The sequence below is a fragment of the Citrus clementina genome, unplaced genomic scaffold, assembly GCF_000493195.1.
Source record: "Citrus clementina cultivar Clemenules unplaced genomic scaffold, Citrus_clementina_v1.0 scaffold_9, whole genome shotgun sequence".
NCBI lineage: Eukaryota > Viridiplantae > Streptophyta > Magnoliopsida > Sapindales > Rutaceae > Citrus > Citrus x clementina.
In genome coordinates, this window is record NW_006261964.1 from 18,013,167 (window position 1) to 18,025,778 (window position 12,612).

At 33.2% G+C, this 12,612-nt stretch overlaps 2 protein-coding genes and 1 non-coding gene across 3 annotated transcripts in view; 1 reads left to right on the forward strand and 2 right to left on the reverse strand.

Annotated features, from left to right (window-relative positions):
- Positions 1-1,641: 1,641 nt before the first annotated feature.
- On the reverse strand, positions 1,642-3,856 carry LOC112099434. The gene is made up of 3 exons (XM_024186860.1): positions 2,895-3,856; positions 2,522-2,809; positions 1,642-2,377 (listed from the first exon to the last, which is right to left on the reverse strand). Exons 1-3 carry the CDS (start codon positions 3,854-3,856, stop codon positions 1,642-1,644), a joined length of 1,986 nt encoding a protein of 661 aa, XP_024042628.1.
- A 3,340-nt stretch (positions 3,857-7,196) lies between these two features.
- LOC112099465 overlaps positions 7,197-12,612 on the forward strand; it is a 7,415-nt gene continuing 1,999 nt past the window's right edge. Inside the window, exons 1-9 of the mRNA XM_024186861.1 lie at positions 7,197-7,342; positions 7,808-8,030; positions 8,127-8,762; positions 8,802-9,051; positions 9,229-9,402; positions 9,460-9,717; positions 10,165-10,423; positions 10,994-11,052; positions 11,428-12,052. Coding sequence (XP_024042629.1) covers positions 7,197-7,342; positions 7,808-8,030; positions 8,127-8,762; positions 8,802-9,051; positions 9,229-9,402; positions 9,460-9,717; positions 10,165-10,423; positions 10,994-11,052; positions 11,428-12,052 — 2,630 coding nt within the window. The remainder of the gene's footprint in view (positions 7,343-7,807; positions 8,031-8,126; positions 8,763-8,801; positions 9,052-9,228; positions 9,403-9,459; positions 9,718-10,164; positions 10,424-10,993; positions 11,053-11,427; positions 12,053-12,612) is intronic.
- On the reverse strand, positions 7,648-7,756 carry LOC112101632. The gene has a single exon (XR_002907655.1). It is a non-coding gene; the product is annotated as a small nucleolar RNA R71 (small nucleolar RNA).

Genomic DNA, 12,612 nt, shown 5'->3' on the forward strand with positions numbered 1-12,612 from the left:
AGAAAGTTAAATAAGATTTTACTATTTATTTGAAGAGCCACATTAACAATTAAGACTCCAAAAGATATTTTAATTAAGATATTTTAAATAAGAATATTTTTGTTTTGTCAAATTTGTAGAGTGATTTTTCCTTCTTTAATTTATATTTTATTATTTTTATAGGAGAGAGAAAGAGAAATGTTTTAATTACTATTTATTTTTCCTTTAAAAAAAGTTATTTGATTAAAATAATATTAACTTATTTATTTGAAGAGCCTTTTGGAGGACAGTATAATTTTTCACTCTTCTATTTGCCACATAGATTAGCAAATAGTAGAGACTCTTGGTGATGCTCTAAGAAATTGATTATTGTTACTTCTCTTTTTTTTTTCAAAATTAAAAAATGGCACGGGCACTTTTTTTGGTGATTTTTTGTCGAAAAATTCTAATTACAATTTTAAATATATTTAGGATTTATAATTTCAGTTGCAATATCTTACAATTAAAATAGCAATCGTAATTACAGTAACTACATTAATAATTTCAATTTCAATCTTTTATTATTAATTCCAAATTTAATTAAAACAACCATAACAACTTTAATTTCAATTGTAATTCCAATTACAATAGTTACAATTAAAATTTCAATTCCAATTACAATAATAAATGCAATAACAATTGTAGTCTTAATTCCATCAACAGTGGCAATTGTTATTATAGTAATATTTAATAACAATTACAATAACAATAGCAATAATAAAATTGTAGTTGTGACAATAATTAGAATAGCAATTGTAATTTCAATTTTTTTAAAAATACAATTGTGATTACAATTGCAATTATGATTATGATTACAATTTTAATTGTATTATTAATTGTAATTAAAATTACAAATACAGTTGTAATTGTACAAGAATAATTACAATAGCTGTAACAATTACAATTACAACTTCTATTACATTGATAATTACAATTCCAACTGCAATTACAATTCTGATCACAATTACAATTTCAATTCCAATTCCAGTTACAATTACAACTGCAATTAAAATTCCTATTATAATTACAATTCCAATTCCAAATTTCCAATCACACTGTCAACGACAATTCCACTTATAGTTATAGTTACCATTTCAATTCAATGACAATTACAACCATTGACTAATTCTAATTTTGATCAAATTTGTATTAAAATAATAGTTACAATTGCAATTACGGATTTTTATATGATACTACATGATCTTTTATATAATGGAATTATAACTCTTTTTTTTTCTTCTTTTAATTTGTAAAAAATCTTTTTAACCAATTTGTTAACAGTTTACAATATTTTTAAAGAATTTATATCTTTTATTAAAATAAATATTTTATGCCGTTGACCAAATGCAACGTTGCACATTTGTTATGTTTAATATTTATATTGCTAGATTGAACCAAGCCTTCCCTAATCTAAATTCCTTGCTCTACGATTTTATTGTCGATTGTCTTTCCCTTTAATAAGGCTGGCAGAATTCCCTGAATCTTGATTGAGATTTGGGATCCTAGGTCATTTTTTTTTTTGAAAAGGAATACTAACTTTCATTCAAACAAAAGAGTTGAATACATTCATAATTTCGATTGGGTAAGAATCCAACCAAACAACAGCTTCTAAGTGATCAAAAGCTAAACTAGCCAATGAGTGGGCAATCGCGTTACAAGATCTTGGTGTATAATGGCACTTAACATTGTGGAGATCCTTAAACTTGTTTTGAATCTCTGAAGTAACCAGTAAATCTCATTTTTGCTGCCCTTTCTGTTGTTAATTAAATCAGCCACCATTTGCGAATCCGTTTCGATAATTAAAGAGGTTAAACCCGCATCCACAGCTACTTGCAAACCCCACCTTACTGCTTCAGCTTCTGCATACGAAACATTCCCATGAAACCTTGTAGTCTTGACTGCAGCAGCTATGATATTCCCCGTTGCATCTCTGATCACGGCTCCCAACCCTGATAAATTTTTCTCCTTCCTTATGGCTGCATCAACATTCACCTTGAACCAGCTTGGCGGCGGAGGAAGCCAAGCTTTGGCTGTTTTCTTCTCTTTGTCAGCTCCACAAATCAGTCCTGAAGGCTTTACTCTCTGATAAGCTTCTAACAATGCTTCTGCAGTTGCTACTGACATTTGATAACCAGGCTTCTTTGCTTCAAATATAAGTTTATTTCTTGCTGTCCAAATTGTCCAGCAAGTGACAGCCAGCAGCTCGAAATCTGTTTTGCTCATCTTCTTTACTAATTCTTGGAAAACCGTAAGCATATCTGGGCCTACCATATCCTTAAAACTTTCTGCAAATTTGGTGTGCTCCCAGGTTTTCCGAGCTGCCTTACATTCTACCAAAGCATGAAAAATGTTCTCAGACCTGTTACCACAAATTTGACAGAAAGGCTCATACATCACCTTTTTCCTCCATAAGTTCATTGCAGTTGGAAGCAAATTTCAAATAGCTCTCCATAGAAAGATCTTGATTTTTTCTGGGATGTTGAGAGTCCAAATGACTTTCCACTGATTGTTGTTGTTCACTGAGCTGCTTGGTGTGTCCGGAACCTTCATCTTGAGGGCTATTTGGTATCCACTTTTGACAGAGTATTCTCCCTTCCTGTCATAATGCCATATTACTTGGTCTCTGCTGTGATTTCTGGGCAGGGGGATATTCATGATTGCATCTGCATCTTCCTGCACAAATTGGTCAAAAAGCAAAGCTTCTTTCCATCGGTTATCATTTGTTATTAGCTCAGAGACTGTAGTATCACTTGGAAGTGTTTTCACTGAGATTGGTTTAAAAGTAAGAGGTCTGGGAATCCAATTGTCTTTGTAGACCAGCACCTGATCACCCCCACCAATCCTCCATCTGTAGCCTTTGAGGATAACTTCTCTACCCCATAAAATACTCCTCCAGATATAGGAAGGTTTTGAGCCTACGGTTCCTTTCAAAAAAATTTCCATGCTTGAAGTATTTGGCTTGTAAAACTTTAGCCACCAGTGAATTAGAATTTTGAATAATCCGCCACCCTTGCTTCGCTACCAATGCTTGATTAAAGCTAGATAAGTCCCTGAATCCCAAGCCACCACGACTTTTTGCTTGACTTAACTTATGCCAGCTAGCCCAATGTATGGCTCGCTTGTCCTCTTTACTTCCCCACCAGTACCTAGCAATTACTTTCTGGATGTCATTACATGTGCCCACTGGTAATTTGAACACACTCATGGCATAGGCTGGCACCGCTTGCGCTACTGCTTTGATGAGCACTTCTTTACCTCCACTTGAAAAACATTTATGCTCCCAACTTGATATTTTGCTCAGGATCTTGAGCTTTATCTCATTGAAGAAGGATTTCTTTTTTCGCCCAATCAAAGAAGGCAGCCCTAAGTACCTCTCATGCTTCGAAACCACCTTGAGCTTGAATAAATTCTTTATGGTCGAAATTTGATCTGCTTTCACATTGTGGCTGAAAAAAATTGATGACTTGTCGAAATTGAAAATTTGCCCGGATGTCGTAGCATAGCAATCAAAAATTCCTTTGAGATGCACACAATCCTCCTTCGAGGCTCTTGCAAAAATTAGACTATCATCGGCGAATAACAGATGAGAAATGGTGATATTGTTGCCGAATTTCAGCCCATGTATCAGCCTCTGACTTTCAGCTTGCATCAGGAGATTTGAAAAAACCTCTGCACACAAAATGAACAAATATGGAGAAAGAGGACATCCTTGTCTTAACCCTCTTTGAGGCTGAATCAAACCCTTCGGCACTCCATTAATGAGGACTGAGAAGGATGTTGTGGTTATGCAGCCCATTATCAGCTCTACCCACTTATTAGAAAAACCTAGCTTCAGCATTGTTTTTTCTAAAAAATGCCACTCCACCCGATCATAGGCTTTGCTTATATCAAGCTTTAAAGCCACTAACCCATTCTTTTTCCCCTTACTATGTCTGATTTTATGCAAGCATTCATACCCAATAATGATATTGTCAGTGATTAATCTATTGGGAATAAAAGCACTTTGTGCTGGGGAAATAACATGCTGAAGAATATATTTCAACCGATTAGCTATGGCTTTTGTAATGATCCTATAAATGACATTGCATAGACTAATGGGTTTGAAATCAGCAACTTTCCTAGGCTTTCCGATTTTCGGAATTAAAGCAATGTAGGTGTGATTTAAAGGAGCAATGGTACCTTTCTCGTTAAGGATGTGCAGACAGGTACTAACGACTCCCGTTTTAACCCGGAGCTTTGGTTGGGCACATCTGAGCTAAAGCCTCTGTTACTTCCTCCTCGGTAAAAGGTTGATCAAGCTCCTCATTCATTGCATTACTGACTTTTGGATTTAACCCCTTTAAAACAGCTTCTAATTGATCTTGAGTTGGATTCGAGGTAGAAAATAAATTTGCGAAGTATCCGCAGATTTGTTTTTCCACTTCTTCATCGTCTTCAGTCCAATTCCCTTGATCATTTTCAATGCCCCATATCTTGTTCTTCTGTTTCCTAGATGATGCTTTCGAATGAAAAAACTTGGTATTTTTATCTCCTTGCTTAAGCCAATCTGCTCTCGAGCGGTGCTTCCAATAAATTTCTTTCTCAGCCAAGAATCTGTGAATTTGCCTTTCAGTCATTTTGATTTCATCCCCACTGTCTTCCTGCTTCTGATCCTCTGTTAGCTTTCCAAGCTTATCAATCAGCCTTTGAAGCTTCTTTTCCCTACCACCAAATTCTTCTCTGCTCCAATTTTTTAGCTGAGCTAAAGAGTCTCTTGCTGTTTTGGCAAACGTTTGCACCACCGAATCCCCCAACCAGCTGCCTCTACAAGACCATTCCGCTTTGATAATTTCCTTGCATGCTTCATAAGAACTCCACATATCTTCGTAATAGGCTCTTGAAAAATTTTCCCTCTTATAGTTCACCTTATTACTTCTTTCTGATTAGTATTAAAAATTGTTTAATTATCAAGCGATAATATGTTATTTTATGCTTATGTTATAATTTATATTTGTGTTTATGTAATATATTATGAATTATTAATTATGTTTTAAATATATTTAATTTTGTGTATTTTTATGTGTTTATTAGGAAAATTATTAATTTCACGTACTTCGAGGCTCCAAACAGATAAACGGAGGTCAAATTTGGATTCCGGAGGTCCGAAAACCTTAAGATCAGTCAAGATCGGCTTAAAATTGGGCTTGTGTAAAAAAAGTTGACTTTTCCTGTTGACCGAGCACTGATTGGATGATGAAATGAGCTTACAATAGATATGAGTGCATGGGATAATTGGCAATCTTGACTAAATCTCAACCGTTCATGATTCAATGGCCATGATTGTGCCACGTGGCAATGGTTGGTGAAGCAAGTTGGAGGATCCGAATCTTTGTATTCGGGTCGACCCGATCCACCCATTAACCCGCCAAATCTCAACCGTTCTTTGGGTAAATCGGACGAGTCAAATGATGCCATGTGTGATGTTGACTTTTGAAGTTTGACCAGCCATTGGATCTTGATCTAAGGGTTGTGAGGAGCACATGCATGAAGCCTATGATGGACCGCAAAGCACTGGATTATGAATTTATTTTTCTATAAATAGAGCCTCATTTTTATGTTTTAATCATCTCTCTACAACTCTCTTCTTCTCAAATTCTCTCCATCTCCTTGTAATCTTGATTTCCAGGTTTGTTTTTAATATTTTGTATAATTATTTTCATTAATAAAATTAGTTTTATTTCCAATTTTAGTTGTTTTTATTTCTTTTAATTATAAGTAATTCAATTTTACTACTTCTTTTTATTTTAATTATGCTTAACTAAATAATATTAGTTAGGGGAAGGTGAAACTCTTAAGAAATAAATATGATTTAATCAAATTCTATGTTTAATTTTATAAATTAAATTATTTTCTATTTAATTTTATACATGTTTTATATTTTGAAAATTTGATTTATTGTAGACAAACAAATGAATTTGGCACAATAAATTCTTAAAATCTTAATATAAGGCATGGTGAAATGGTATTTTGACTTATTGTAGACAAATTAAATTTTGGCACAATAAATACTTAATCCATCATAAAATTAAAGGGAAAATAATAATAATTTGTATAATTAATCTTTTGAGTAATAAATCTAAAACAAATTGGCAAAAAGAATTTATTAAGTTTTATTTATTTCTAAGAGTGGATCCATAACCCTAACTAGTTCAATTCCATAGTTTCATTTAAATTAAGTTGTTTATATTCAAGTTTTAATTTCAATTTTTAGATAAAATAAAATAAACTAATTAAATCTTTTCTCTGTGGATCGACCTCGGACTCACCGAGTTATAATACAACAAGACACTCTTATACTTGGGAGTTAAAATTTACTTTTAAGTTGTGTCAAGTTTTTGGTGCCGTTGCCGGGGAAAAGTTTTTTATTTGGTTTGTTTTTCCGTTTTTATTTTTCTCTTATATGTAAAATTTCGTTTGCCCCCTTTTCCTTTTCTTAAATTCTCTTTTGTCCCCATATCTTTCATAATTCTCGTTTCACCCCAACAGTTTCCGTTTCTAGCCCAATCTTCTGGTAATTACGTTCGGACCCCGATATCTTTCAATTGTTTCACTTTCATCCCAAATTGCTAATTCTAAACTTCTAAAAATTACAGTTTGACCATAAAATTAAAAATAATTTGCAATAGAATCCCTAGACGAAATTCCTTAACATAATCAAGACTTGGACATATTTGGACATACTTTGGACATATTTGGACATACTTTGGACATATTTGGACATACTTTGGACCAAACTAACTTTAACTACTAACTTACTAACTGCTAACTCCTAACTTTTATTTAATTTCAGTTATTTAATTTTCTGCATTTATTTTATTTCGTATTTTTTTTTTTTTGCTTTATTGGTGGGTTTAACCACCAAACTAACTACTAACCCTTAACTTTTATTTTCAGTTATTTAATTTTCAGTATTTATTTAATTTTGCATTTTTTATTTTTTTAATTGGTGGGTTCAACCACCATTTTTGTTATTTAATTTTCTTTTGTATACTTATATTATTTGCTTATTTATTTATTTTATTTTATTTTGTTATCAATTTATGTAAATATTATCTTTATAACATAACCCTTGCATGAGACATTGGTCTCGATCTTCAAGTGGCAGGTTAATTCGTAGATCTCAATCTCCACCACCAATCATGGATGAGAATCAAGGCGAAAACGTTTTGGGCGAACCTAATCCTCAAATTGATCAGGGAGACAACCAATCTCAACATGGGCATGATCAGAATCAACCAAGGACTCTGAGAGACTACATGAATCCAACTAGAACCGGAGCACCGTCGTGTATAGTATTTCCTCCAGAAGCATCTCGATTCAATTTTAAACCAGGTATTATCCAACTTTTACCAACATTTCATGGTTTAGAATCTGAGAATCCGTACTTGCATCTAAGAGATTTTGAGGAAGTTTGTAATACATACACGGACCAAAATTGTAGCATGAACATAATTAGATTAAAGCTTTTTCCTTTTTCATTAAAAGATAAAGCTAAAACTTGGCTACAAAACCTTAGATCTGGATCAGTAAGAACTTGGAATAACATGCAAGAACAGTTTTTGAAAAAATTCTTTCCACCTCATAGAACAAATTCTTTTAAAAGGCAAATCACTTCTTTCACTCAAAAAAATGGAGAAACATTATACCAATGTTGGGATAGGTTTAAAGAGTTGCTTAACATATGCCCACATCATGGTTTTGAAACTTGGCGATTGGTCACTTATTTCTACGAAGGCTTAATACCCCAAAGTAGACAGGTTGTTGAAATGATGTGTAATGGTGAATTTAGGGATAAAAATCCTGAAGATGCACTAGATTACCTTGACCAATTAGCTGAAAATGCACAACATTGGGATACTGTTGGAACTTTTGAATTGACAAATAAGCAACAATCATCTCCATCTAGTGGAGGAATCCATAACCTTAGGGAAGATCATGATTTACAAGCAAAATTTGCATCCCTAGTTAGGAAAGTTGAAGCTTTGGAGCATAAAAAGAGTGATCAAGTAAAATCTGTTCAAGAAATTGCATGTAACATATGTAATTCGAATGATCATTTCACTCAAGAGTGTCCCACTTTGCCTGCACTTAAAGAATGTCTAAATGATCAAGCTAATGTTATTAACACTTTCAATAAACCAAACCCATATTCACAGACTTATAATCCTGGTTGGAAAAATCATCCGAATTTCAGTTGGAGGAATAATAATAATGCACAATCTTCACAAGCACCACCTCCACAAAATTTTCAAAATCCTCAGCCTTATGCACCATATGTTCCACCACCTTGGAAAAATCTGGAGGACACAATGCATTCATTCATCAGAAAGCAAGATGTTATTAACAATCAAAATGCACAAACTTTTTCTGATTTGAAAGATACTCTTGCTAAAATTGCTTCTGCACTCACCATTCAAGAAAAAGGAAAATTTCCAGCCCAACCACAACCAAATCCTAAAATTCAACAAAATCCACCCACAGACCAAGTCAAGTCAGTTATAACTCTTCGTAGTGGTAAGGTTGTTGATAGACCTATGCCTGAACCTTATGAAAATGATGAAAATTCAAAGGGTAAGGAAGGACTAAATGAACTTACACCTAGTGAAGAAATAACTAGTGTTCCACCTGAACCACCATTTCCGCATGCATTGAATAAACCAAAGAAATCAAACCACTCTTCTGAAATTTATGAAATCTTTAAGCAAGTGAAAGTTAACATTCCTCTATTAGATGCAATCAAGCAGGTTCCTTCATATGCCAAATTTTTAAAGGACTTGTGCACTGTTAAGAGGAAATTGAAGGTAAGAAAGAGTGCTTTCATGGCCGAACAGGTAAGTACAATTCTGTCTACTAATAATAAGTTGAAATATAAAGATCCTGGTTGTCCTACCATTTCTTGTATTATTGGTAACCACAGAATTGAGCATGCTTTACTAGATCTTGGTGCTAGTGTTAATTTGCTTCCATATTCAGTTTATCTTCAACTTAATCTTGGTGAGTTAAAATCAACTTCAACTACACTTTTGCTTGCCGATAGATCAGTTAAAGTACCAAAAGGAATAGTGGAAGATGTTTTAGTACAAGTTGATAAATTTATTTATCCTGTGGATTTTATTGTCTTGGAAACTGAACCTGTTGTGAATAATTACAAACCAATTCCTGTAATTTTAGGTCGACCATTTTTAGCAACTGCTAATGCTTTGATTAATTGTAGGAATGGTTTAATGAATTTATCCTTTGGGAATATGACTTTGGAATTGAATGTTTTCAACATGTGCAGGCAACCTAATGAAGAAAATGAGAATGAAGATGATACTGATGAACAAAAGGAATTGTTTGAATCTTGTATCGAGGAAAATATTCAAAAAGGGGATTTTTCTGAACTTTCTAATGTTTGTTTAGTTAATTCAATTGAGTCAAATAAGCAACTTAAACTTGATATTTCTAATATAAATTCGTTGCTTGATTCTATGCAGACTTCGCAAAATTATGATGACGAGCCAAAATTTGAGGAGCTTGGAAGTATTGAAAAGACAGAACAACAAGAAGCACCTAAAATGGAATTGAAACCTTTGCCTGAAGGATTGAAATATGCTTTTCTTGGAGAAGAACAAACTTATCCTGTTGTGATTTCTTCTACTTTAACAAGCGACCAAGAAGGTAAGTTACTAACTGTTCTTAAAAAGCATAAAAATGCAATAGGATGGACTTTAAATGACATTAAAGGCATTAATCCCTTAATCTGCACACATAGAATTAATTTGGAAGAAAATGCTAAAATATGTCAACAACCTCAAAGAAGATTAAACCCACACATGAAAGAGGTAGTCAAAACAGAAGTCCTTAAATTACTTGATGTGGGAATTATCTACCCTATTTCTGATAGTAAGTGGGTAAGTCCTACACAAGTAGTGCCTAAAAAATCTGGAATCACTGTTGTTAAAAATGAAAAAGGTGAATTAATTCCAACACGAATTACATCTAGTTGGCGCATGTGCATTGATTATAGAAAATTAAATGAAGCCACTAGAAAAGATCATTTTCCATTACCATTCCTTGACCAAATCTTAGAAAGAGTAGCAGGACATCCCTACTATTGTTTTTTAGATGGATATTCAGGTTATTATCAAATTCCTATAGCACTTGAGGACCAAGAAAAGACCACATTCACATGTCCTTTTGGAACATTTGCATTTAAAAGAATGCCATTCGGGCTTTGTAATGCTCCTGCAACATTTCAAAGATGTATGTTAAGCATTTTTTGTGATATGGTTGAACATTGTTTAGAGGTCTTTATGGATGATTTGACTGTGTTTGGGAATTCTTTTGATGATTGCCTTGATAATTTGGAGAAAGTTTTAAAAAGATGTGTTGAAAAAGAACTCGTGTTGAATTGGGAAAAATGTCACTACATGGTTACTTCTGGAATTGTTTTGGGTCATGTTGTTTCTATTAAAGGAATTGAAGTTGACAAAGCAAAAATCGAAGTCATATCTAAATTGCCACAACCAAAAACAGTTAGAGATGTGCGATCCTTTTTAGGACATGCAGGATTTTATAGGAGGTTTATAAAAAACTTTAGTGCCATATCTAAACCACTTTGTAACCTCTTATTAAAAGATGCACCGTTTGAATGGAATGATGATTGCCAAAAATCTTTTGAAAAAATAATTTGTCTTTTAACATCTGCACCTATTATGCAATCTCCTGATTGGTCTTTGCCATTTGAATTAATGTGTGATGCAAGTGATTTTGCTGTTGGTGCTGTTTTAGGACAAAGAAGGGATGGTAAGCCTTTTGTGATTTATTATGCGAGCAAGACTTTGGATAGTGCTCAAATGAATTATTCTACAACTGAAAAAGAATTACTTGCTGTGGTATTTGCATTAAACAAATTCCGTTCATATTTGCTTGGCTCTAAATCTGTTGTGTTTACTGACCATGCTGCTGTGAGATATTTGATGAGTAAACAGGATGCCAAACCGAGACTAATTCGTTGGATTTTGTTACTACAAGAATTTGACCTTACCATCAAAGATAAAAAGGGTGCTGAAAATGTTGTTGCTGATCATCTATCAAGACTCACATCCGAATTCTGCAATGATATAACACCCATAAATGATTCTTTCCCTGATGAATTTTTATTTTCTGTTACTTCAATGCCATGGTATGCTAATATTGTTAATTTTCTTGTTACAGGTAAAATGCCTTTGCAATGGAATGCTCAAGAGAAGAAGAAATTTTTTGTTGAAGTAAAGAAATTTTATTGGGATGATCCTTATTTGTTCAAATATTGCCCAGATCAAATTTTTCGGCGATGTATTCCTGATAATGAGGTAAGTAGTGTCATTAATTTTTGTCATTCTGAAGCATGTGGTGGTCACTTTTCTTCAAGAAAAACTACTGCTAAAATTTTGCAGTGTGGATTTTATTGGCCTACCATGTTTAAAGACACATATGAATTTTGCAAAAGTTGTGAAAAATGTCAAAAATTGGGATCAATTACAAAAAGAAACATGATGCCCTTAAATCCCATACTTGAAATTGAAATATTTGACTGTTGGGGAATTGATTTCATGGGTCCATTTCCATCATCTTTTGGATTTGTGTATATATTAGTTGCAGTTGATTATGTCTCAAAATGGATTGAAGCAATTTCTTGTCGAAATAATGACAGTAAAACTGTGATTAAATTTTTAAGAGAAAACATTTTAAGTCGATTTGGAATCCCTCGAGCCATTATCAGTGATGGAGGTAAGCATTTTTGTAATAAGTCATTTGAGTCTTTAATGAAGAAATATGGAATTACACATAAAATTGCTACCCCTTATCATCCTCAAACAAATGGTCAAGTTGAATTAGCAAATAGGGAGATAAAACAAATTTTGGAAAAAACGGTTAACCCAAACCGAAAAGATTGGTCTCTTAGACTTAATGATGCACTTTGGGCTTACCGCACTACATTTAAAACATCATTAGGAATGTCACCCTATCGGTTAATTTATGGTAAACCTTGTCATTTACCTGTTGAACTTGAACATAAATCACTTTGGGCTATTAAAGCTTTTAATTCAAATTTGGTTGATGCTGGTAATGTGCGAAAATTGCAATTGAATGAACTTGAGGAATTAAGGAATGATGCATATGAAAATTCAAGAATTATTAAGGCAAGAACAAAAGCATTTCATGATAAAAGAATTTTTCGAAAAACATTTGAGATTGGTCAAAAAGTGTTGCTTTATAATTCTCGTCTTCATTTATTTCCAGGAAAGTTAAAGTCAAAATGGAGTGGCCCATTTGTTGTAAAAAATGTATATTCATATGGGGCCATAGAAATTGAGAATCCAAATAATGGTGTCACATTTAAAGTTAATGGTCAAAGATTAAAACCATATCTGGAACATCACCCACGTGACGAGGACACCGAAATTAATTTGGATGACCCACCAATTCTTGATTAAGTTTTTAATGATTTTTTTTTTGTTTTACTATTATTTTACCGTTTCATTGTTTGACTTTTTTTTTTCCTTAGATTGATGCACTGTACATAGTTTT

Coding starts and splice junctions, on each gene's coding strand:
- LOC112099434 (XM_024186860.1), bottom strand. CDS start 3,856: ATGCTGAAGCTAGGTTTTTCTAATAAGTGGGTAGAGCTGATAATGGGC. Junction 2,810..2,894: donor CTGGAGGAGTATTTTATGGG/GTAGAGAAGTTA, acceptor TTGGATTCCCAG/ACCTCTTACTTTTAAACCAA. Junction 2,378..2,521: donor TCAGTGAACAACAACAATCA/GTGGAAAGTCAT, acceptor TTGTGGTAACAG/GTCTGAGAACATTTTTCATG.